Here is a 27,278-nt window from a genome sequence, read left to right as displayed (position 1 = left end):
GGATTTTCCTGATTGAGCCTGCATCTCCTGCATTGACAGGCGGGTTCTTTACCACTGAGCCACTAAGAAAGCCCTTGTAGTTTCTGTGGCAGTTCATGCTGTCATTTTTGATAGTTCTCATTCTCACAAGGTTCTTCATTTATATTGATTCAATAATATCTCCTCTGAATTATAGCTTTTGGCTCTAGTTTGTTCCACTCTATCTTCTTCCATATAATAGCTCTTTACACATTTGGAGAAAGTTCTCATATGTACTTCTTACTTTTTAAGCACTTTTAAAAACACTTTTCTGACTAAATCTTCTTTTATGTAAAATTTTCCAGACCCTTTACCAGTTAGAAAGGGCTTGATCTATCATAGATGCCTTTTTTTTTTTTCCCATTTACTTTTATTAGTAGGAGGCTAATTCATAGATGCCTTTTACAGTATATTATTGTTTGGCCTGTTTTGTGACAAGGAATCCTAGATCTAGTCTAGTGTAGTCTAAGAGGGAGGAATATTGTTATAGTACTTCTGAAGTTTGATGACAGGTGCTCAAGTGCTACCGGTTTACCAGAGGTAGAACTTAGACAGCTACCCAGCCTTCCTCTTGCATCATTTCTGCTGCCTCCTATGTCTACTGCCAACCTGTGCTGTACTGGCAACTGTACTGGCAAGTCTTGGCCTAGGTTTCTGCTCTTCTGTAGCTGGCTTTACACATGACCCTCTGTGGTTGCCTGACTCACAAGTCTTGATACGTCTTTTTAGCTGCTTTAGTCTCTCATTTCTTCTACTCGGAATTTCCCAGCAGAGGAGCCAGGTTTGTTTAAGGTACCTTTTATAGGTCACTCTGGTCATAAGTTGCTTGCCAGTTGCTTGCCCTTGCCCACCTAATAGTCCCATTCATTGGCTCAACAACTATTTTATTAAATATCTAATATATACTAGTAATTGTTCTAAATGCCTGGGATACATCAGTAAACATAGCAGGTCAAAATTACTGTTTCCGTTCTATTGAGGTGAAATATACAAGTAGAAGTAAATGTACTAGTCAAATTAATGATTTCATAATTTCTCTCTGGTTGGTAAGAGGAGAGAGAGGATTATGTGCTTCTGAACATGACTGCTGCCCTTCATTGAACTGGTGCCATTTTTGGTAGAATGTGATATGGGCAGATGGACTTCAGAAAGCAACTCTAATATAGATAACCACCAATGTAGTTGTTTAGACAAACATACAAAATATTTAGAAAATTATGCATTAGAGTAGCATTTCTTAAAGTTCAGAGCCTGTGTTAAGCCAAGTAGTATATATTTTATATGTGTATACTTTAAACGTATACATGATACTAAAATGATTGATTTCTGTCAGTTGATACGATAAACAAATATCAAGCATCCTGTTTCTATAGAGCAAAGTATTACATTTCTTCAGTTAATTAACCCCTACTGACTTCATTTCTTCTGCATACTATTAGCTATTCCACACCTACAGCATACTACTTAGCACCCCCTGAGAATACTGTTTGACTTTCCTGCAGTCATCTGGTAAGACTTGAACAGTCACTTTGGCAGGGTGAATGGTTGGATCATCCTAGGTCACTTGATAATCCTTGTAGTGGGCCGGGTAAGTGGATTACCCTACCAGGACCCAGGGGAAGGTGGATTACCACACATAAAGGAGGGAAAAGGGTGCCTGATCACGCCAGTATTTCCTCACCCTTCCTAAATTTGTGTGGGGTGGTTTGTCTAGCATTTGCTCTTTTTTTCAAAGAAAGCTATTTCCAAATGTGTTAGTATCCTGCTAAGAGTCTCCCTTTTTATGTGTGAGCTCACATTTGGTCATTGTATTTCCTGATTTTATGATGCAGTGGTAGAGTAGGGGCTGGAAAGAAAATCAGGAAGGCCTTGACTAATAACCACCCCCCCCTTTTTTTTTTTTCCAATTTAGCTGCATGCAGTGCAGTGAACAATCACAATTTGTCAGCCTAGCACCTATCTTTTCTAAGAAGTGATCCCCTTTCTTTTGAGAAGTATCTCTCTCCTTCAGTTCCCCATGCCCATTTAATAAATAGTGCAAACCAGAGCTGCTGCCACAGCCGTTCTGATTGACTTTCCCTCTGGACACAAGAATCAGCCCACAGGTGGACATTTGACTCTTAAACAGTCTTCCTGCAGTATGACTTGCTCCTCAACATAAAATGTCATCTTGTCAGCATTCTTAAATACAACCAGTGCTTCCTGTAAGAATGGTTTTAGGTAAATTATATAAACTTGGAAAATAAATTTAAAAATTCAGTTTAAACTCTTAAAATCCCAAAAGAAGCATCAGACAATGTTCGTTTACTTCCATAGGGTATTCTCCTAAGTTTCTCAAAAGTTGTTAGTTGCATCAATTTGCATATTTGATATTCAAAACCAAGTTACTCTAGCTCCTTCCACATTTTAGTTGTGAAATACCATGTTACCATTTTTATTTTTGCCTTTTTATAACCTAATTTCCATTTACAAATAGCATCTATATAAGGAAGTTATATCACTCATGAATCATATTTCTCTCTATGCTTACAAATGTTACATCAGCATTTCACACTAAGCTTTCATGTTATTGAAAGACTGCATATCATTATAAAATCAATAAATTAAGTATATGGCTCCTAGAGACCTTTAGAAAGTTAAAAGCTAACAAGGAGCTTTTTACTTCTCAAATTGGCCTTAACTAAACAAGTGAAAATACCAGTTTCATTCTTATACACAGGGTGTAAAAAATTATATCTTTCTGATGGGCCCTTTGACTTTGTGTGACTCTTTAAAATTTTCATATTCTTTGATCCATTAGTTGTATAGCTAAGATTTTTTTCTGGGCAAAAATGAGATGAAGATAAAGATTTGTATAGAAAGGTGCTTTTCATAGCATTATTTATAAGAGAGAAAATAGGAAATATATATAATGGTCAAAGGCATGTTAGAAAACAATAATAATAAATCAATATATAAAATTAAGTTTAGTATTATCTTAATTCTGATGAAAAAAATACAGTATGAGAAAAGCCTAGGGTAAAATCCAAACATTAGCAGTAATTGTCTTTGGGTGTGGGATAATGGATGATTTCTCTTTTATATTGTTATATATTAAATTTTTTTCTGAAGCTGACATTTATTATTTTTTTGATTAGTAAAAATTAATGTTATAAAATATTTCCTGAGCCTGCAGTACATGAGTTATGACTTTCAGAATTGAACTCAATATAGGAACACCTGATTAAATATGATGCGATATATAATATTCATTTCACTTTTTAAAAAGTGAGAGGAGATATAAGTTTAAAACAGTTTCCATCAGTATTAACAAATCTATTGAAATAAACATTTAGCTCAGTATGAACTAAGTGCCAGGCATTCATTATGCTTGGTACTTGGGCATATAAAGATGGTTCTGAAAGAACAAGCAGCTGTCTGTCATTTCTGTAAAAATTTCCATGATTTCTCTGCTACTTTAGGTTAGGTCCTCTTCTGTCATTGTACTTACTGTGATATACTGAAATTATCAGTTCATTTTTCTGTTTTCTGTTCTCTTAATTCCTTGAGATAGGGGCCATGTCTTTTTCATTGTGTATTTCCAGTATCTAGTAATTTGTTGAATTAAGTTTGCTGTGAATGTAAGAACTGGTGATACTTGAGGTGGATTTTGGAAGCTGAGTATCTATAATAAATCACTTTTAGTTTACTCTTAATGAAATCTTTTATTTACCTATAATGGTTGATATATGAAGAGTTGCTATACTGCAGCAGTTGTTCATTTCTGAGAATGATTTTATTTTGTCTTTTTCAAATGTGACCTCAATTTTAAAACAATTCTGAATTGGTCAATAAGATGAATTTAACTTTCCATTTATCTTTTAAAGGTAAAAATTTGGTCATCAAGTGATTGAAGTCTAAGTGAGGGCCCAAGGGAAGTTCAGTTCACAGGGATGAGGATGAGAGATGATAGTGGATGATTTCTTTTTAAAAAATTGCATCGGGTGTTAAGGTTTCCTTAAGTTAGATGCACAAATAATCAGAATGCTGTTGCTTTTACTTCAGAGTGAGTGGGAACAACATGTAGAATATGCAAGTGCAGGAAGCTCTTTAAAAAGTACAGCAAAAAGCAATTTAGACCTAGCATGTACTCTCTAGCCCCAAATTACTCACAGGTTATATCCCCAAAGTTCAATTTTGAATTAATCTGGTCTTTAATGTCACAGGGTAATTTTGTAATAGTAGTAACAGAGTAATGATATAGACTCTGTCTGTCAAGGGATTAGATCTGACAGAGTGCCTGAAGAACTATGGACAGAGGTTCGTGACATTGTACAGGAAGCAGTAATCAAAACCATTTCCAAGAAAAAGAAATGCAAAAGGGCAAAATGGCTGAGGAGGCCTTACAATAACTGAGAATGTAAGAGAAGCCAAAGGCAAAGGAGAAAAGGAACCGTTTGAACGCAGAGTTCCAAAAAATAGCAAGGAGAGATTAGAAAGCGTTCCTCAGTGATCAGTGCAAAGAAATAGAAGAAAACAACAGAATGGGAAAGACTAGAGATCTCTTCAAGAAAATTAGAGATACCAAGGGAACATTTCATGCAAAGATGGGTTCAATAAAGGACAGAAATGGTATGGACCTAACAGAAGCAGAAGATATTAAGAAGAGTTGGCAAGAATACACAGAAGAACTGTACAAAAAAGATCTTCATGACCCAGATAATCACAATGGAAAGATCACTCACCTAGAGCCAGGCATCCTGGAATGCAAAGTCAAGTGAACCTTAGGAAGCATCACTACAAACAAAGCTAATGGAGGTGATGGAATTCCAGTTGAGCTATTTCAAATCCCAAAAGATGATGCTGTGAAAGTGCCACACTCATTATGGCAGCAAATTTGGAAAACTCAGCGATGGCCACAGGACTGGGAAAGGTCAGTTTCATTCCCATCCCAAAGAAAGGCAACGCTAAAGAATGTGCAAACTACTGCACAATTGTACCCATCTCACATGCTAGCAAAGTACTGCTCAAAGTTCTCCAAGCCAGGTTTCAACAGTATGTGAACCGTGAACTTTCAGATGTTCAAGCTGGATTAAAAAAAGGCAGAGGAACCAGAGATCAATTGCCAACATCTGTTGGATCATTGAAAAAGCAAGAGAGTTCCAGAAAAACATCTACTTCTGCTTTATTGACTACACCAAAGCCTTTGACTGCATAGATCACAACAAACTGTGGAAAAATCCTTAAAGAGATGGCAATACCAGACCACTGATCTGCCTCCTGAGAAATCTGTATGCAGGTCAAGAAGCAACAGTTAGAATTGGACATGGAACAACAGTCTGGTTTCAAATAGGGAAAGGAATACGTCAAGATTGTATATTGTCACCCTGTTTATTTAACTTACATGCAGAGTATAGCATGCAAAATGCCAGGCTGGATGAAGCACAAGCTGGAATCAAGATTGCTGGGAGAAATATTAATAAGCTCAGATACACAGATGACACCACCCTTATGGCAGAAAGTGAAGAACTAAAGAGCCTCTTGATGAAAGTGAAAGAGAGTGGGAAAGTTGACTTAAAACTCAACATTCAGAAAACTAAGATCATGGCATCTGGTCCCATCACTTCATGGCAAATAGATGGGGAAACAATGGAAACAGTGACAGACTTTATTTTTGGGGGCTCCAAAATCACTGCAGATGGTGACTGCAGCCATGAAATTAAAAGATGCTTGCTCCTTGGAAGAAAAGTTATGACCAACCTAGACAGCATATTAAAAAGCAGATGTCTCTGCTTTGCCAACAAAGTTCTGTTTAGTCAAAGCTATGGTTTTTCCAATAGTCACGTATGGATCTGAGAGTTGGATGATGAAGAAAGCTGAGTGCCGAAGAATTGATGCTTTTGAACCATGGTGTTTGGAGAAGACTCTTGAGAGTCCCTTGGACTGCAAGGAGATCCAACCAGTCCATTCCTAAAGGAGATCAGTCCTGGGTGTTCATTGGAAGGACTGATGTTGAAGCTGAAACTCCAATCCTTTGGCCACCTGATGTGAAGAACTGACTCATTTGAAATGACCCTGATGCTGGAAAAGATTGAAGGTGGGAGGAGAAAGGGACAACAGAGGATGAGATGGTTGGATGGCATCACTGACTCAATGGACATGAGTTTGATCAAGCTCCGGGAGTTGATGATTGACAAGGAAGCCTGGCGTGCTGCTGTCCCAAGCTCGCAAAGAGTCAGACACGACTGAGCAACTGAACTGAAGTGAATGATATAGATAAGTGGTTTTCAACCAGGGGCATTTTTGCCCTCCCCCCAACCCCAAGCATATTTGGCAGTGATTTGGAGACATTTTTGGTTGTAACAACTTAGTGGTATTAGATGCGGTGTTAGTAACTTATAGTGGGTTAAAGCTAAGGATGTTGCTAAACATACTATAATGCTCTATAATGCACAGGATAGCTCTCCTCCCACTGCCTTCAAACCCAGCAAGGTATTATCTGGCCCAGCATGTCGGTAGTGCTGATGTGGAGAAACCCTGTTTAGACAATTGTCGAATTTCCAGGACACTCTGAAAAAGCTTTCTTTAACCCTGCACAGTGCTTATAATCCATAACTGAAGTTTAGTGCTAAGAGTGCCATTTCATTTGTCATTTAAGATCACTTTGTCTGTATGGTAAAGCTTTTAAAATCAACTTGAGATTCTGAGCAGAAGATGGCTTTCCTTATTGGAAATAAAGGGTAGTTACTCCCATGATGTGGAGACTTGACTTCACATGCCTGTTTTTCCTAGTATTTTTGTGTTACTCTTCTGAGAGACTGTAGGATGGGAATTACCTATCATTTCAGTATTGTGTTTAGAAGATAGTTTTATACACTTTAAAATGTGAAAATGTTTAATCAGTATGTAAATTTATTCAACAAGTATTCATTTAGAACTAAGTATTAATAAAATGAGTATTCAGATTTTTAAGTACCTGTAACTTAATGCACTTTGATTTTATTAATAGGGTCAGGAGCAGGTCTGGGGAAAATAATCCAGAGATTTCCACAGAAGGACTGGGATGATACACCTTTTCCACAGGGAATTGAATTGGTAAGTTGATGTTGTATTACTGTACTTTTATAATATACTTTTCTTGTTTTATTTATGATTATATTTATGTTGCAATTACTTTTAAATTATTTGGTGATTTAACTGTAACACATTATTAAAAATAATCTCCCCAGTACAGAAACCTTTGACTTACATTGGTTCTGGAATACCTGTTTTGCTGTTCTTCCCATTTAAATTTCTCTTTAATATTAAAGATGAAATAGATGATCTTTATGTGCCTGGAAGCTGAAAAATTCCTCTGATTCTTATAATCAAAATCTTAGCCTAGTATCTTTAGTGATAGTGTGTGTCACTAATCAAATATTTATTGTATTTCTTTTCAAGGTTGTTGTTTTAGTGAAAACTAAATAAAAACATAGATAAACAAAACCAAAGGTTGTTTTAATAGAGATCAGTCATGATTTGATTTGGTCTTGAAGTCAAAATCTGAATTCTCTCTTTCTAGTTACAGGATTTGTATGTTGTTTTGTAGTAGTGCTATTAACTGCCTTATTTTTGTCAACCATTTTAAAGCAATTTATGGTTGAGCATAATTTATATGACTAACACATTCTCTCTGGTGGTGGATCTGTAGTGGCAAAATCAGAGACTGAAAAGACTGTCACTGAACTATTTTTGCAATATGACTATAAAGTTCAGAGAGTGTGTATATATGTGTTTGTATATATGTGTGTGTGTTCATCTATATTGTATGTATATTTACACACACAAGCAGTATTTATCAAACCAGTTGTTTTGAGTGAACATCTGGTGTAATATGACAATGAAGAGAAGACTGCTTGGGTTGAAAATCCCAGCTGAATGGTGTGATTTCTAGCAAGTTACTTAATTTCTTGAGCAATGAGAGTCTTCATCTATAAAATGAGGACACTGATAATACTAATCTCATAGGGTTATGTAAAAATAAAATGAGAAAAATACAAATAAAGTGCTTAGAACAGTGTCTTCCATAAAGTTCTCAGTAAATAAGGTAGCTTGTTAATGTTATTATTGTTGTCATTGGTGCTCTGTGTTTGACATATTGCAACTCCTACCTCAGAGGAAGAACTGTTCAGTCTTTTATTAGCCTGTATCAGAAATATTTATTAGTAATAAAACTGATGTTGAAAATTCTGATTTTTCTTATCCTAGCAAATGACTGTTCATTTCTGCCTCCCTGAGGATAGAAGATACATTGCTAAATGTTTAATTTTGATGTTAAACCCAGCTGTGTAAAGAAGGCTGTGAGTTCTATAAATCCACAGAGCGGGTAAATCTTGAGTTTAGGCATTAAAAGGGTGGGAAAGAGGGGCTTCTATGCCTGGTGCAGGAGCCAGGAGGCCCGAGATTGTGCCTGAAATAGTGGTGCACCATGTCCCGGGCTTCCAGCACTGGTTTTGACTGATGCATTACCATTTTTTCTCCCGAGGGATGGCTCTACCAAGTAGAATATGCTTTTAAGGCTATTAACCAGGGTGGCCTTACAGCAGTAGCTGTCAGAGGGAAAGACTGTGCAGTAATTGTCACACAGAAGAAAGTACCTGACAAATTACTGGATTCCAGCACAGTGACTCACTTATTCAAGATAACTGAAAACATTGGCTGTGTGATGACAGGAATGACAGCTGACAGTAGATCCCAGGTACAGAGGGCACACTGTGAGGCAGCTAATTGGAAATACACGTATGGTTACGAAATTCCCGTGGACATGCTGTGTAAAAGAATTGCTGATATTTCTCAGGTCTACACAGAATGCTGAAATGAGGCCTCTTGGTTGTTGGATGGTTTTAATTGGTATAGATGAAGAACAAGGCCCTCAGGTGTACAAGTGTGATCCTGCAGGTTACTATTGTGGGTTTAAAGCAACTGCTGCAGGAGTTAAACAAACTGAGTCAACCAGCTTCCTTGAAAAAAAAGTAAAGAAGAAATTTGATTGGACCTTTGAACAGACAGTGGAAACTGCGATTACATGCCTGTCTACTGCTCTATCAATTGATTTCAAACCTTCAGAAATAGAAGTTGGAGTAGTTACAGTCGAAAATCCTAAATTCAGGATTCTTACAGAAGCAGAGATTGACACTCACCTTGTTGCTCTAACAGAGAGAGACTAGACGCTGTAGTTAGTTTACCAAATCCGTGACACCACTTGCCTGTGTGTTTGGTAACAACAGACCAACATTTTGGGGGCCCCTCGATTGAAAAAGGAACTTCTCCCACTCTTGCTGCCACTGAAATGGTTAGGACTCTGTATAAATAAAACCAGTGCTTTTGGAAAATAAAAAAAAAGGGGGGGGGGAAGAGTATGAGAATCTGTGAAGTAATAGACAATACATTGGAAAAGTCCCTGATGCTGGGAAAGATTGAGCACATGGGGAGAAGGGGATGACAGCAGATGAGATGGTTGGGTGGCATCACCAACTCAATGGATGTGAGTGAGCAAACTCCAAGAGATAGTGAAGGACAAGGAAGCCTGGTGTACTGCTGTCTATGAGGTTGCAAAGAGTTGGACTTGACTGAGCAACTGAACAACGAAGTGGTCTCTGCTGCTAGTTCCTGGCACAGAGCTTCTGAAACCCTTGTAATTTCCTAAGTCAAAAAATACTAGAGACATCTTTTGTTCTAATATTTGGTCTTTGACTCTGGTTCCTACCACAGGGTTCCTGAAACCTTTGTAACTTCCTGGGTGGGAGGAGTGTTTTGTTCTGATGAGGTGACTCTTGGGGGACTCCTGGATGATTCCTGGATGAGGAGAAGGACCAAGTCATGATTAGAAGCTTGGAACTTTCAGCCTTTATCTGCTATTCTCTGACAGTTTAGTTAATGATTGATCATGCCTACGTGATGAAGCCACCATAAAATTCCCAAAAGTATGGGATTCAGAGAACTTCCAGGTTGTTCAAACATCCACCTACTGGGAGAGTGATGCACCCCAGCTGCACAGAGAGAGAAGCTCCTGTGCTTGGGACCTTCCCAGGCTTCCCTCTGTGTATCTCTTCATCTGTTGTTCATCTGTATTCCTTATCATATTCTTTAATAAACTGATTGTAAGTAAAATGTTTTTTAAGTGAGCCACTTGAGCAAATTAATTGAATCCAAAGAGGTTGAAGTCATGGGAACCTCTGATTTGTAGCCAAGTCATACAGAAGTTGTAGGTAACCTGGGGACCTACTTGCAGTTGGCATCTCAGGTTGTGGGCGGAGGGGTGTTGGTCTCATGGGACTGAGCCCTCAACCTTAATCAGTTAAATTATAGGACACCCAGCAGATGTTGTGATAATTGCTTGTTTTGGGGGAAAAAATCCCACACATTGGGTGACTGAGAGTGTCAGAAATGAAGTATTCTGGGTAAGATAAACGTTACCACATGGAGGAGAAAAGTAGGTTTTTAAAGAGCCCCCTTGTATTCCTTTTTCTTCTCTTCCACATCTCTGCAAATACTAGTAATTGGTCTTACAGTGTGGATAACTGGCATTTATACTATTAAAGTTTTTAAACTGTTTCACTGTCCTTTTTAGTAATGATTGAAAGGGGAACATTTTGGTACTCAAGGCCTTTTAGAACTTTTGTGTGTTCCTACCTCTCCTCACATAAATGTGCGGATGGTTATAAATTACATCAGTTTGACAGTATGAACAGTGAACCACCTTCATAAATTTCAAGGACAACAGACGTTATTGGGTTAGAGAGAGATCATGATTTGACTGTAGTTTATTTAGCTATGACTGAGAAGGAGTATTTTTTGTATTTCAAAAGTTAAGGCATAGATACTGTGATGCCTCTGATGTCTCTCTAGTAGTGATGGAGAGACATGTTGATTTTCAGTTGAGTTGAGTTCAGTCACTCAGTCGTGTCTGACTCTTTGCAACCCCGTGGGCTGCAGCAGGCCAGGTCTCCCTGTCCATCATCAACTCCTGGAGTTTACTCAAACTCATGTCCATTGAGTCAGTGATGCCATCCAACCATCTCATCCTCCGTCGTCCCCTTCTCTTCCTGCCTTCAATCTTTCCCAACATCAGGGTCTTTTCAAATGAGTCAGTTCTTCATGTCAAGGGGTCAAGATATTGTAGTTTCAGCTTTAGCATCAGTCCTTCTAATGAATATTCAGGACTGATTTCCTTTAGGATGAACTGTCTGGATCTCCTTGCAGTCCAAGGGACACTCAAGAGTTTTCTCCAACATCACAGTTCAGAAGCATCAATTCTTCAGTGCTCAGCTTTCTTTATAGTCCAACTCTCACATCCGTACATGACTACTAGAAAAATCATAGCTTTGACTAGACGGACCTCCGTTGGCAAAGTAATGTCTCTGCTTTTTAATACGCTGTCTAGGTTGGTCATAACTTTTCTTCCAAGGAGCAAGCTTGGTCCATACCATTTCTGTCTTTCATTGTGCCCATCTTTGCATGAAATGTTCCCTTGAATCTCTGATTTTCTTGAAGAGTTTCTAGTCTTTCCCATTCTATTGTTTTCCTCTATTTCTTTGCAGTGATTATTGAGGAAGGCTTTCTTGTCTCTCTTTGCTATTCTTTGGAACTCTGCATTTAAATGGGTATACCTTTCCTTTTCTCCTTTGCCTTTGGCTTCTGTTCTTTTCACAGCTATTTGTGACAACCATTTTGCCTTTTTGCGTTTCTTTTTCTTGGGGATGGTCTTGATCCCAACCTCCTGTACAATGTTATGAACTTCTTCATAGTTCTTCAGGCACTCTGTCTATCAGGTCTAATGTGTTGACTTTATTACTAAGTAAATGGATATTTTTTCTTTGTGGGAAAGACAGTCCTGTGTTCGGGTGCTGTCAGGGTCTCCCCAGTAATAAGTAGAATCATACTGGATTGGTGAAACTGAGATGTTAAAAAGTAGCATAACTTTTCCTCACCTAAGATTTTCCTAGATGAATATGTTGGGTGATTCTTCATGAAGCATTTCAGAATATTTGGGGCTAGATTAATATTGAAGGATTATTTATCTTGCTGGATTACATTGGGAACTTTCTCCTTCTTTTAAATTTTTTCATAATTGATAGCAATTCCCATTTCCTAATATCTATTGTGCTTTGTCAGGTACAGAATAAATTTGTTTATATTATCTATCAAACCCATTTTAAAACGTACAAAATTGTTAACTGTTACATTTTTGTTGTCTTACTATTTATGGCTGTCCATGGGGGTCACAAAAAGTTGGATACAACTTAGTGACTGAGCACACACACACACACACACACACACACACACGATACCTTGTATGTTAGAAATGTGCAACTATTCTGCATATTAACAGCAATAACTTGAAAACTGTGATACGCTGTGTAATCTAGAGCAACTCCTGCAGCTTTAAGACCAGAGATGGACCTGATAAAGTTTTAGTGGAATTGAAGATGGTCTGGTTCAGTTTGTTTCTTTTTTTTTTTTCTGGTTCAGTTTCTAAGTGGTTTGTTGATTCCAGGGTTGTAGTAACCCTTTTCTGATCATTTACATAAAAAGACAAAATCTTAGCCCCTCCAAGATGGTGATAGTGGAGCAATTCTTTAGCATGTAATGTTAATGGTAATATCTAGCAGTTGTATACTATTGACAGAATATGATGAATTGACAAATTAGATGATTAGAGATAGTATTAGTATATCTAATTTACAGGTAGGTATATTGAGGATTAGGAAGTTTAAACAGTTTCGTTAAGGTCTAACAGCTGAGATGCAGCAGAACTAGGATTCAAACCCAGGTCTTTTAACTCTCAGTCTCAGGCAAATTTTTGAGAATATTCTGAGAGTGATACTTTAAACTATGGTTAGCATTTAAATGCAGGATCTGAAAACAGGATTCTATAATTTGGTAGAACTGAGGTTCAGAAATCTTAACAGAATGCTGTGCTAAAACAATGCTGTGTTATTAGTAGCCAGTTTCATTTATTTATTTTATTTGAGGATAAACCTGGGTTCAGAACATAGTATTATATTGAAATTATTTTCTCTTGTCATCTTTCCTGCCCACACAGCAGGTATTTCATGTATTCAGATTCTAATTGAAAGGCATTGTGTTCAGCCTGAAGACTAAACTTTATGACTTGAGGTAAAGGATTTTAGACATTCATTCACTAATAAGTCAAATCCCAAATTTAATTCAGAGGATGCTGAATTTAGTCTTTCTAAAGCTTTAGTGTAAAAAATTGCCTTCTCTTTCTTTTCTTCTATTGAGACGTGCTGAACTTTAATTTGGATGGTTTTTAAAAATAAAAATATGAAAATAAGCTAAACCAAACATAATGACTGCTTTTCCAATTCTAGGATATTTTTATCTTTTTCTCGTACCTTTTAGGCATACATGGAAACCACAGACAGTCATATAAATAAAGTTTCAGTCAATTTTAGTGACTATTTCAAAGAAAATTTAAGAATTGTTTTGCAGAGGCATTCTATGGCTAACAATCTATTTCTGATTATGGGAAGCAATGTTTGTATTGGCTTCATTTTGGGCATCAACAAATAGTATTGTTTTAGGCACCAACTCTTTTTAAAGATGCCTGTCTCAGAAGTGAATTTTTTTTTTATATTCATATTCAAAAAATGTGTCACAATCTTCACTAGGGAATGCCTATACTGTAGATCTTTCTGATTTGTTTTTTAGAAGACTAAAGTACTGTGATTAAAAAGCGTTGTGGCTTGGGTAAAAGAGGATTAAATGTTTTGTTAGAATTTCTAAACTTGAGGTTCTTAAGATATTAGTTCAATTGTTTAAGTTATAAACTAGTGATTTGACTACCAGTATGAATCCAGTTTTCTATAGTTTTAAATATAGATTAGGGAGAAGAGATGAAAAATACTTTGTATTCAACATTCTGTAGTTGTAATTTAGGAGAAGTAGTCTTAGTATAGGATGTTATTTGAAGGCAGAGAAATAAGTATAAGTGTCATGTAATATTTTAATTCTTTAAGCTGTTTAGAATGCATTGAATACTGCAAATGGGCTTGTAGCTGTCCATCTAACCTAGATATAAGTATGTTTGGTCAGGGGACTGAATGTAGAAAGGATGAAAGAGAATTTCTCCTCTCTTTGTAGAGGAATATGCGTGAAAGGAGAATGAGAAAAGTAATGAACATATTGAATGACAGAATCAGTTTTCACAAGTATTTTAAAAGGCTGGAGTTATGGGTCCTTCATATAAGAGGATTAAATATAATAGGTGAAAATGTTGTCCTGCATGTGAGTATAAAAAAATGAGATGTATAAGTAATTAGAGTAAAGAAAGCAGAATACTTTCCCAGCCAGAGGATTTGACAAATACAAAAAGACACTAAAAATTAAAATATATAATTATAGAAGATACCTATGGTAGCTCAGTCGGTAAAGAATCTGTCTGCAACGCAGGAGACACGAGTTTGATCCCTGGGTCCAGGAAGATCCGGTAGAAAAGGAAATGGCAACCCCGCTGCAGTATGCTTGCCCGGGAAATCCCATGGACAGAGGAGCCTGGAGGTCTATAGTCCATGAGGTCGCAAAGAGTTGGACATGACTTAGTGACTGACACTGAGGATTAGTAGTCTCTGTTGTGCTAGAGAATCTTTCATCTACCCAGTCTCCTTGGTCTGATCTCAGAACCACCTCAGGAAAAGTTTTATTGCCATGCTGGTGTTCTGTTATACCTAAAGCTTTGACGCCATAGAGAACTTTCTGAGGAAGATGTAGAACTATAGTACACAAGCCTAACCTATTACAGATTTATGTTGTTTGCAAACAGCCTGGCTCCATTACCACACAGAATCCTGCTGTTCGTCTCTTATGTAATTGTCATATAACCACTATGGGTTGTTCTGTACTTTTTAACTTCCAGTTCCTCATTCTGGTCTTCATTTTTCATTGATCCCAAGTATTAACTTAAAAAAGCCTTTTCCTGACCATATCTCTAGCTATTATCATATTTCTTCTTTATTATGAAATGTTTCAAATGATTCTTCTTCATTTGCCATCTCCATTTCTGTAAGAAATGTGGTACTTGGAAGGAATATGGAATCTGAACTTTAAAACCTTAAGCAGAGTTAATTTACCTTTGTGATAGTATTACTTTTCCTATAAGACTGTTATCAAGTAGTCTATTAATATGTTAATAAACTATAATCTGATTTCTCGCTATTCACTCTCATCTCTTACACCCAACTCACGGGCTTATTCTGAAGTATAGTTATGTCCTCTCCATTTCAAAATTGCAAAGTTGAAGTTTGTTAATATTTTCTGAATTCATTAAGGTAATGCTTGATGTTATAATAGGTAAACCTTGAAGTCTTAGGAGCTAGAATGAGATAAGCTTTTTTTCTTCATACTTGCATGATCACATACTTGATTGGCAGTAGGGTAGACAAGAGTGTGGTTTGGTATCTTAAAAGTGTCATCTTGAGCATCACCATTCAGTTGGCAGAGTAGTAAGAGAAAACATGGAGGATAGTAAAGGTGGATTTTATGGGGAAGGTCTGGGAGGCTGTATGTGTGTTTGCTCAGTCGCTTCAGTCGTGTTCAACTTTTTGTGACCCTGTGGACTGTAGCCCTCCTCTGTCCATGGGATTCTCCAGGCAAGAAGACTGGAGTGAGTTACTGCTCCCTCCTTCAGGGGATCTTCCTGACCCAGGGATCAAACATGGATCACTTGCGTTCAGGAGGATTTTTTACCACTAAGCCACTGGGGAAGCCCCGAAGTCTGTATATATCACTTCTCTTCCATTCTTCAGAAATCAGTCATTTAATCACAGTTAACTGTAAGGGGAGTTTGGCAAATAAAGCCTAGATGTGTGCCTAGGAGAAAAGGGAAACAGATTTAGTGAACAACTGCTTTTCCTCTGCCACAGTGTTCTTGTTGTAATTCAGAGATCTTTCCCTTATTCTAATTCTCTTTGACAATTTTATTTTTTGATATCACTAATTCAGTCTTTGTGGTAGAATAAAAAATACTTTGGCTCAGTTCCTGACATAAAGTGCCTGAAATCTTTGGAATTTACTGTCTTTTGTATGCTAATAAGATGGCTTGTGGGTTTCAGGAACCCCAGATAGCTTCAGGAAGGGGGCTGGTGTGCCAGAGTAACCAACCATGTGATTAGAGCATTGGAAATTTCAGGCACGCTGGGGAGGAAGAGGGGCTGGAGATGGAGTTCAATCATCAGTGGCCAGTGAGCTCCCTAATGAAACATACAGTCATGCCTATGCAGTGAAACTCCCATGGAAACCCCTGAGCGAAGGTACATAGATGTCTTCCGAGTCGGTAAACACATTGCTGTGCTGGGAAGGCGGTGTGCTTGGAGAAGGCATGGAGGCTCTGTGTTTTGCCCTCCCTCCATACCTTGACTTACAGATCTCTTCTTTTTTTTTTTTTTTTCTTTTATTTATTTTTTAATTTTTTATTAGTTGGAGGCTAATTACTTCACAACATTTCAGTGGGCTTTGTCATACATTGATATGAATCAGCCATAGAGTTACACGTATTCCCCATCCCGATACAGATCTCTTCTATTTGGCTCTTTTTGAGTTGTAGCCTTTACAGTAAACTGGTTAGTATAGATAAAGTGTTTTCCTGAGTTCAGTGAGCTGTTCTAAGGAATTATTGAACCTGGGGGGGACAGTGATATGAGCCCCTGAATTTGTAGTCTGCAGGCAGAAATGTGGATAATTTGGACATCCTTTTGCAGCTGGCATCTGAAGCTGAGGATGGTCTGTTGGCTGAGGCCTGACCCCTTGACTGTGGGATCTGTACTCACTCTGTGAAGTTAGTGTCATAATTGAATTGTTGGCCACCCAGTTGGTGTTGGGGAAAACACACGTATTTGGCATCAGGAAAAATACAGCCATCTCCATCATGCTAGTTTTCTCTTAATTTCAATTAATTCTCTTGCATTTTCCTCATTTTTGTTTTATTTTGTTGTTGTGGCTTCCTTACTACAGACTTTCTGTAATACTCAGTTTTCATTTTTTTGGTATCTTGTTTTCTCTTGGAAGTGATGGCATCACTATTCTGTCAGTCTGTTATACTTGAATTCTAGTCATGCCTTTGATTGTTGTTTTCTGCAATTCCTATAATCTAAGTGTGTTGCCTACATGTCTCAGACAGAGCTAAGCCAGTTTGGTATCTCTTTTTAATACCGGGCTTCTAATGTTGTGTGAGTTCTGGTAACAAATAGCCTGGAAGGTTTAAGCAAAGATAGTTCTTGCCTAATTTCACTTGTAGCAGTTTGTGCTATGGTGGAACTGACACTTGGATAAGTCATATGTATTATTCAAACCAGGATACTTTGAGAGTGAAAGGTAGTGATTTGGAAAACTTGCATAAACTGAATCTATCCTGAACAACGGAGAAGGCAGTGGCACCCCACTCCAGTACTCTTGCCTGGAAAATCCCATAGATGGAGGAGCCTGGTAGGCTGCAGTCCATGGGGTCACGAAGAGTGGGACATGACTGAGTGACTTCACTTTCACTTTTCACACTTTTCACTTTTATGCATTGGAGAAGGAAATGGCAACCCACTCCAGTGTTCTTGCCTGGAGAATCCCAGGGATGGGGTCACACAGAGTCGGACACAACTGAAGTGACTTAGCAGTAGCAGTATCCTGAACAAATTGATTTTTTGGTTGCTTATACATATGCATATACATGTGTAAAGTTATTCATGGCAAAAATTGGAAACTACCTAAATGTCTGTCAGTAAGTGACTGATTGAATTAGTAGTGCTACAGTCATTCATCAGAATATAGTGCAACTGTTAAAAAGTATGAGACAGAAGATATGCAAATGGCTAACAAGCACCTGAATAGATGCTAAGGTCACTAATTATTAGGGAAATGCAAATCAAAGTGAAAATGAGATGCTACTTCACACCTATTAAATGACGACTAATATAAAAAAGCATAATAGAAAATAACAAGAGTTGGCAAAGTGGTGGAGAATTACAGCTCTTGTGCACTGTTGGTGGGTATGTAGAATGGTACAGCTGCTGTGGAAAATGATATGGCAGTTCCTGAAAAAATTCAGAACAGACTTACTATGTGACCCAGCAATTTCACTTCTGGTTATATACCCCAAAGAACTGAAAGCAGGGACTCAAATAGATTTTTGTACACACATGTTCATAGTGGCATTATTCACCATAGCCAAAAGCAACCCAAATATCCATTGACAGATAAATGGATAAACAAAATGTGTTATGTACATACAATGAAATATTATTCAGCCTTAAACATATAGGAAATTTTGACATGTACTACAACTTGAATGCATCTTGAGGACTTAGCCAAGGTGAAATAGGCCAGTCACAAAGTAAAGTACCTAGAGTAGTCAAATTCATAAAGAAGGTAGAATGGTGATTACCATGGGTGGGGAGGCAAGAATGGGGAAATGTTTTAAGAGTATAGATTTTCAGTTTGGCAAAATGAAAAGTGTTCTGAAGATTGATTGCAAGACAATATGAGTGTACTTAACACTAATGAACTGCACATTTAAAAATGGTTAAGATGATAAATGTTATGTATACCTAACTACTATTAAAAAATTTTAGAAAAATATGAGATAGAGGTTTATTCAGTGACATGAATTAATCTCTGATACATTGTATGGCAAATAGCCAAAGCAATTTAGAGAAGAAAGAACAAAATTGGAGGACTTGCATTACCTGGTTTCAAGACATACTGTAGACCTCAGTATTCAAGACAGTGTGGTATTGGCTTAAAGATAGACATGTAGATCCATGCTACAGTCTAGAAGCAAATCCCCACATTATGCTAAACAGATATTCAATAGAGTTGCTAAGGTAATTCAGTTGTGGAAAGGTGGGATTTCCAACAAATGGTACTGAAACAATTGAATGTCCATTTGGAAAAAAATAGCTTTGACCCTGCCTCACACCGTATAGAAAAATTAATTTGAAGTAGATCATTGGCTGAATGTAAAAGCTAAAACTGTAAAGGTTTTTAAAAGAAAATTTAGGACAGCATCTTTGCAAACCTTTAGTTAAGCAGCAACTTTAATAAAGTTTCTCTGGAATACTTGAAAACCCTTGAAAAATAGTGTATCACTATGCAGAAAAGGTGGGTAGTCAGATAATAAGTCCTGTTTTGTTTCATAGGTTTCAATTGGATCTACAGAATCTCTGGATGCCACTTGGGCCTTCTATTTTTTGCTGTTTCCCTTTAGTGAGGAGGAGGAGACTGGGAGAAAAGAGGGGAGATTCTAGAAACAATTCACCTAGGATCTCAAAGCAAAGTTTTCTCAGATGTTATCTGTTCTGCTGAGCCAGATTTTCTTGTCAAGCCAGAAGTTTGGATATATTCAAGTCTGTGGGGTGGTTTTTGCAAATAGAACTTGTTTATCAAAATTTAATTGCTATAGATGATAGCCAACTTTAGATGTAAAAACATTGTTATATGTAGAAGATTTTGTGATATAGAGCAAAGAATACTGAATTCTGGGATTTTATTTATATGTCTGTATCAGTATATATACCTATATATAATTTGATTATAAAAAGCAACAGCTATTTAGAGAGAGAACACCAATTCTCTAAGTTACATAATCTATTTTCAATGGTATAGTAAGGAATTATATTTTCATATTATCCATCCCCTCACACATCAGTTCTTTTTCTAATCAAGTTCTTTGGTGGTCCAGACATGCTGTTACATTCACATCTTTTTTCTTGAGTTTGTATTGTGCTTTGAGTATTCATGTGGAATTTTCCCTGTTATGAATATAGTCATTTTCCTTATAAGTTTTTTTAGAGTACTTCAAAACCCTTGAAACAACAAACATGTCAGTTTTAAAAAGCATTTAAAAATGCTTCTGGTGGCCTCTAGTGGTACTTATGTGTCTATAAAAAGTCACTAATATCCCCGATATACAAAATTTTAGGTGGAGTTACTAAGTTGACAAACACAAATACATATATTTATTGAAGAAGAGTTTTTAATCTTTGAGAACTAAAAATTTATTGATCAACTGTAAATCTGTCAGTGATGTATGTATGGCTGGATCTGTTACTACAAATTTTATCTTTCCTTACCTTCAAGAAGGAAATAGCCTTTCCCTACTTTCAAGAAATGCCTTGAAATTATATATTACATACATATCTTACTTGGCAGCGTTTCTATTTTGTACTATGCCAGCAGTAGTTTACTATTGCATTCTGCTGAAATGTGTCCATAAAGGATGGTAGAATGATTTCTGACATATCCTTAAATATAATAGAAGATAAAATAGGGTCAATATTTTGTAAGTTAATCATAAAGATAATCAATCCTTAGTTAAGTTTATTTCTAAATAGCTACTTCTGGCTCGTTTAAGATACTTTAAGTTAGACCAGGAAGTATCCAGAATCTGAAATATATGTGGAAGTTGTATAAGTTTCTGAAATTTAGACAATTTGGAAGAATTTGTATAAATTCAAGATTTGGAAAACTAAAGAGAAAAGTGACAGATTTAGGTAAGTTAGATTTATTTTAAGTGCTGAAATTCATCTCCATTCATGCTAAAAATTAGATATTGAAATCTAGGTCATATAGCTACTTAGGCTATACATAGGTTGAGATGATAATAAAGCCCTTGGTCTTTTGATTCTCTGCTAAAGCTTTTCTAAAACTAACATAAAATATTCTTGGGTTAGATGAGGTAAGCTGATTTTTTTTAAGTTTTTTTTCTCTTTTTTCTAAAAATAAAAATTAACAAATAAGTCTTATTCTAATTAGAAAGGTTTAGCTGGCATTGGGAAGAAGTGAATAAAAAAGTGTTAATGTTAAAACATTAAAATCAGAAGGGTCTAATGATACAAATCTTTGGTAATGAAGGAGTTGGCAGCTTTTATTTCTTCCAAAGATGGACCATGTTTACCAGAAACACACATAGTATAGGTGAACTCAGAATAACCTTCAAATATGACAGCTTTAATATTCTAATGAAAAAGTTAGATTCTACTGTTGGGTTCATAACTGACTGAAAGATCTCAGTAAAGGTAGTAAGATCATCAGTATATTTTTCCAGTTCAGTACTGTGTACTTACTTTGGAAACAGGAATAAATTGCTGTAAAACTTAAATGAGATGTGCTATCAATTTGTGGGTTGACTGTGGTTCCCCTTGTTGACTGGGTTCTTAAGGCAGTGACTGCTTTTCCTGATACTTCTGAGTGCTAATACACAAGATGGGGTGGAACCTTCCCTTTGGGTTAAGTGTTACTCTGATAGGCCAGAGAAGTGGAAGAGACGTTTTCTGAGTCGAAAAGAGCCACAGGAGACCTCCCTGCTTATAAATACTTTTTTCTACTTATTCCATCAACTAGAAATTCTTTTAAACTGAATGTGGCCTCTTTAAAATTTCTAGAAGATGTATTCCAATTTCACATAAATATTTACTTATCTTAATATTGTTCTACCTAGGTAATACCTGTAATTTAATCTCACAGAACAGTCTGTTGCCTCTTGGTGACAGTGACTTTTTTTAAAAAATTTATTTATTTATTTATTTTTTAAATAAAGCAAATTTGTGGACTTAAGTCATATACATGTAGGTTGGGGAAACTGTAGTAGACTAGTCTTTTTAATCAGAGGATAATTGCTTTACATATTGTGTTGGTTTCTGCCATACATGAGCATGAATTGGTCATAGGTACACTTATGTCCCCTCCCTCTTGAACCTCCCTCCCACCTCCCACCCCTTTCCACCCCCCTCTAGGTTGTTACAGAGCCCTGGTTTGAGTTCCCTGAGCCAAACAGCAAATTCACATTGGCTGTCTGTTTTTACATATGGTAGTGTATATGTTTCCATGTTACTCTCTCCATTTGTCCCACCCTCTCCTTCCTCTATCCCCATGCCATCTGCCCCCATGTCCTAAGTCTGTTCTCTGTGTCTGCATCTTCATTGCTACCCTGCAGATAGATTTATCAGTACTGGGTGACAGTGATAACCTTAAGTAGAGTGGTGTGCTGCTGTTACTGAAAGTGAAGAATTGTTTCCTAAATACTTTAAGGGCAAGGTCTTTGATCTCTGGTGATTTTTACTTTTATTGTATTAAATAAAAAAAAATTTTTTTTTAAAAAGTTATAATTGATTAAAGTTTCAGGTACACAGCATAGTGATTTGCAGTTTTTAAAGATTATACTCCATTTATAGTTATTAAAATATTGGCCCTATTCTCTGTGCTGAACAATATATTCTTGTAGCTAATTTATATTATATATTATTATGTACCTCTTAATCTGTGTACCTTTGTACCTCTTAATTTCATACCCTAATATTGCGCCTCTTTCGCTCCCCACTGGTAACCACTGGTCTGTTTTTTGTTGTTGTTGTATATTTTGTAATATTCGCTGGTTTGTTTTATTTTTTAGACTTCACATGTGATACCTTACAATATTTGTCTTTCTCTGACTTATTTCGTTAAATATAACGCCCTCCAAGTCCATCCATGTTGTTGCAAAGACAAAATTTCATTCTTTTTAATGGCTGATTAGTATCCCATGATATATACTATACAATGTATGTATTTCCACATTTCCACAACTTCTTTATCCATTCATCTTTTGATGGACACTTTGGTTGTCTCTGTGTCTTGGCAATTTAAAATGATGCTACTATGAACATAGGAGTGCATCTATCTTTTTGAATTAATGCTTTGGTTTTCTTTGGGTATATACCTGGGAGTGGAATTATTGGATCTTATCTGGTGATTTTAAAAATAAAGATTATTAAAGTGCTAGCTTGTTAGTACTTATGAAAAATACAGCTTTTTTTATAGTTTGCTCATTTGTCCAGAATTTTGCTTTAAAATTTATAGCCATTTTGAAACTTTGGCTACAGTTTAATGCTGGTTCATTCATTTAACATATTTATAGAGCACTTACTTTGTGTTAGTCATGGAGGTGGGTGTTGATGATATAGCAGTGAACCAGATAAAGTCCTTGTCTTCTTAAAACTTTAATTTATAGTAGAGAATGGGCCAGCACTAACTATAGTGAATAATTAAATTGTGTAGTACATGAGAAGTGACAAGTACTAAAGCATTGACAGGAGCAATGTGGTCCATTTGTTTGTAAGTAACCAAGGCAACCAGTTACCTGTTGCTGCTTGCCATATAGTCTAAGCAAAGCAAATAAAAATAAGCTAGGTTAAATAGCTTTTAGAATTTGGCATATTTTTGATATTACAAAACAAATTGTAAATACATACTTCAACTGTACCAGCTTATTAAGGAAAATATTTTTTATATTATGAAGTAGTGATGAATGTTAGTTTCTTGTCTTACAGTAGCCAAAAATTATTCAGATAGGTGAGTTCTACATTACTGTGGTTATGACTTTCTGTAATCAAATAGGCTACACATTTAGCATGTAATCCATTTGTATATGATAACAGTATTTTTAAAATATTTGTATTTCATACAAGGGCAAAGAATTCAGAGATGTATCACACATTTGCAATTTGTCATTAAAGCGAGTCAAGTACAAGTAAAAAAAAATCTAATGTATTTCTAAATCAGTTCTGTAACTGAGCAATTGCTTAATTAATACAGGACTTTCCAAATTGAGGCTTCTAAGGGAAAAATGATTCTGTGTACTTTTTTTGTTTGAATTTGCAGTAGGTCCTTGTTGGTTATCTATTTTAAATGTACCAATATATATCTTTAATTTGTCCTTTAGAATCAGTAATGTTGAGTGATTGTCTTTTATCCTTTTTTCTTTTTTCCTGCTTGACTGTGATTTTTATAGGCTGACTGACTGGTGGGTTATGAATCATCCTCTAGTTATTTGTAAGCATCTCTCTAAAGGCTCTTGCTATAATAGAATGTGACCATCATTTAAAATCATGACTTGGATAATGATAAAAATGTCATGTAATCTTAGGGTTTGGAAAGGACCTTAAAGGTTTCCTGGTCAAATTCCAACCTTCTTTGTGATGATTAAATTACTTTGTATATAGTATTCTTGCCAAATGGTCATGTAGCTTCCAGTGATTCATCCTTAAGTATTTTCTTAGTGCCTGTTAGGTGCTGGACAATGTGTTGGGTGCTGGGAATTCAGCAATAAATATGACAGATGTGGCCATGCCCTCATATTCAGTCTAGTAGCATTTTTATAATGATGATAAACTTGCTCATGTGTATATATTTACCTTCATAGTTTTATACAAATCATCTTTAAGGGTCTTGTTCTACTTTACAGATTTGTATGAACATTAACCTAGTCTAGTCAGGTAAATATTCTACTTGTTATTACTGTACTTGGAAATACTTTGGTTTTTTTTTTTTTTTCCTTCTCAAAAGCCTGTTTCTAACTTTATATTTAAAAAAAATACATGCTTATTTTTTTCAAAAGTTGAATTTTTTAAAATGTTTAGGTGTGCTATTAAATTACAAATATAAGACTCTTAATGTAATAAATTGGACTTTCTAGAATATATGCAGGGCAGAATATTGACTCTTAGTACCCTATTTAACTACTCTAAGAGTGATTTCAGACACTTAGATAATCTAGTTGAAAGTGATTAAGATGGGGATCTGGTCCATTTAATGCTGGGTGTTCTACTTCATACATGTACACTTAGGATCTTAATTCAGTAACCTTCTGATTTTTAAAAAGAAATTTCAGCTCAGGCAACTCTTTGAACATTATTTTTTGCTAGATTCAACAGATCTTATTAGATACTGTAGGCCAGTACCAGCTATTCCTAGTGGAGGAATGAAAGTGAAAGTCGCTCAGTCGTGTCTGACTCAGTGTGAGCCCATGGACTCTGCTCCAGGGCCATGAGAATACTGGAGTGGATAGCCTTTCTCTTCTCCAGGGAATCTTCCCAGCCCAGGGGTCGAACCCAGGTCTCCCACATTGCAAGCGGATTCTTTACCAGCTGAGCCAGTGAAGTCATGAGCTCTTGTTAATTGCCCTGACGCTCATTTTTAAAGATGTTAGCTGCAGTACTGCAAGGGTATGAAAACATTACAAGAACACCAGCTAGGGAGAAGTTAATCTACTCTATATCACACCATATAAATATCTGCTGCAAGTTTCAAATACCAATATTGATACATTTTATAATCTTCTATCACCTTCCGTTCAGTTAAGTCGCTCAGTCATGTCCGACTCTTTGCGACCCCATGGACTGCAGCACACCAGGCCTCCCTATCCATCACCATCTCTCAGAGTCTACTCAAACTCACGTCCATTGAGTTGGTGATGCCATCCAACCATCTCGTCCTCTGTCATCCCCTTCTCCCACCTTCAATCTTCCCTAGCATCAGTGTCTTTTCAAATCAGTCAGCTCTTCGCATCAGGTGGCCAAAGGATTGGAGTTTCGGCTTCAACATCACTCCTTCCAATGAATATTCAGGACTGATTTCCTTTAGGATGGACTGGTTGGATCTCCTTGCAGCCCAAGGGACTCTCAGGAGTCTTCTCCAATACCACAGTTCAAAAGCATCAATTCTTCAGCGCTCAGCTTTCTTTATAGTCCAACTCTCACATCCATACATGATGACTGGAAAAACCATGTCTCTGCTTTTTAATGTGCTGTCTAGGTTGGCCATAACTTTTCTTCCGAGGAGCAAGTGTCTTTTAATTTCATGGCTACAGTCACCATCTGCAGTGATTTTGGAGTTCCCCAAAATAAGTCTGTCACTGTTTCTGCTGTTTCCCCATCTATTTGCCATGAAGTGATGGGACTAGATGCCATGATCTTAGTTTCCTGAATGTTGAGCTTTAAGCCAGCTTTTTCACTCTCCTCTTTTACTTTCATCAAGAGGCTCTTTAGTTCTTCACTTTCTGCCATAAGGGTGGTGTCATCTGCATATCTGAGGTTATTGATCTTTCTCCCGGCAATCTTGATTCCAGCTTGTGCTTCATCCAGCCCAGCGTTTCTCACAATGTTCTCTGCATATAAGTTAATTAAGCAGGGTGACAATATACAGCCTTGATGTACTCCTTTACCTATTTGGAACCAGTCTGTTGTTCCATGTCCAGTTCTAACTGTTGCTTCTTGTCCTGCATACAGATTTCTCAGGAGGCAGGTCAGTGGTCTGGTATTCCCATCTCTTTAAGAGTTTTTCACAATTTGTTGTGATCCACACAGTTAAAGGCTTTGACATAGTCAATAAAGCAGAAGTAGATGTTTTTCTGGAACTCTCTTGCTTTTTCGATGATCCAGCGGATGTTGGCAATTTGATCTCTGGATTCTATGCCTTTTCTAAATCCAGCTTGAACATTTGGAAGTTCACGGTTCACATACTGTTGAATCGTGGCTTGGAGAACTTTGAGCAGTACTTTGCTAGCGTGTGAGATAGGTGCAATTGTGCGGTAGTTTCCACATTGTTTGGCATTGCCTTTCTTTGGGATTGGAATGAAAACTGACATTTTCCAGTCCTGTGGCCACTGCTGAGTTTTCCAAATTTGTTGCCATAATGAGTGCAGCACTTTCACAGCATCATCTTTTAGGATTTGAAATAGCTCAATTGGAATTCCATCACTCCATTAGCTTTGTTTGTAGTGATGCTTCCTAAGGTCCACTTGACTTTGCATTCCAGGATGTCTGGCTCTAGATGAGTGATCACACCATCGTGGTTATCTGGGTCATGAAGATCCTTTTCATATAGTTCTGTGTGTTCTTGCCACCTCTTCTTAATATCTTCTGCTTCTGTTAGGTCCATTCCATGTCTGTCCTTTATTGAACCCACCTTTGCATGAAGTGTTCCCTTCATATCTCTAATTTTCTTGAAGAGATCTCTAGTCTTTCCCATTCTGTTGCTTTCTTCTGTTTCTTTGCACTGATCACTGAGGAAGGCCTTCTGATCTCTCCTTGCTATTCTTTGGAACTGTGCATTTAAATGGGTATATCTTTCCTTTTCTCCTTTGCCTTTTGCTCCTCCTCTTTTCTCAGCTATTTGTAAGCCCTCTCAGACAGCCATTTTGCCTTTTTGCATTTCTTTTTCCTGAAGATGGTCTTGATCACTATCTCCTATACAATGTCACGAACCTCCGTCCATAGTTCTTCAGGCACTCTGTCTATCAGACCTAATCCTATGACTCTATTTGTCACCTGCACTGTATAATCATAAGGGATTTGATTTAGATCATACCTGAATGGTGTAGTGGTTTTCCTTACTTTCTTCAATTTTAGTCTGAATTTGGCAACAAGGAGTTCATGATGTGGAGGTAAGAGCTCAGTAATTGAATAGTCTTTCAGTGGTCA

General features: G+C 36.8%; 1 protein-coding gene and 1 pseudogene across 3 annotated transcripts in view; both read left to right on the top strand.

The window, feature by feature from the left end:
- SBF2 (SET binding factor 2) overlaps positions 1 to 27,278 on the top strand; it is a 481,299-nt gene that overhangs the window by 84,007 nt on the left and 370,014 nt on the right. For all 3 annotated transcript variants that reach the window (XM_065944986.1, XM_065944985.1, XM_065944984.1), the window contains exon 2: positions 7,007 to 7,092. In XM_065944986.1, coding sequence (XP_065801058.1) covers positions 7,007 to 7,092 — 86 coding nt within the window. The remainder of the gene's footprint in view (positions 1 to 7,006; positions 7,093 to 27,278) is intronic.
- On the top strand, positions 8,529 to 9,378 carry LOC136174778 (proteasome subunit alpha type-6 pseudogene; annotated as a pseudogene).

This window comes from Muntiacus reevesi, chromosome 9 (assembly GCF_963930625.1).
Source record: "Muntiacus reevesi chromosome 9, mMunRee1.1, whole genome shotgun sequence".
Taxonomy (NCBI): domain Eukaryota; kingdom Metazoa; phylum Chordata; class Mammalia; order Artiodactyla; family Cervidae; genus Muntiacus; species Muntiacus reevesi.
The sequence above is the reverse complement of the archived record's forward strand: the minus strand, read 5'-3'. Positions and strand labels throughout refer to the sequence as shown.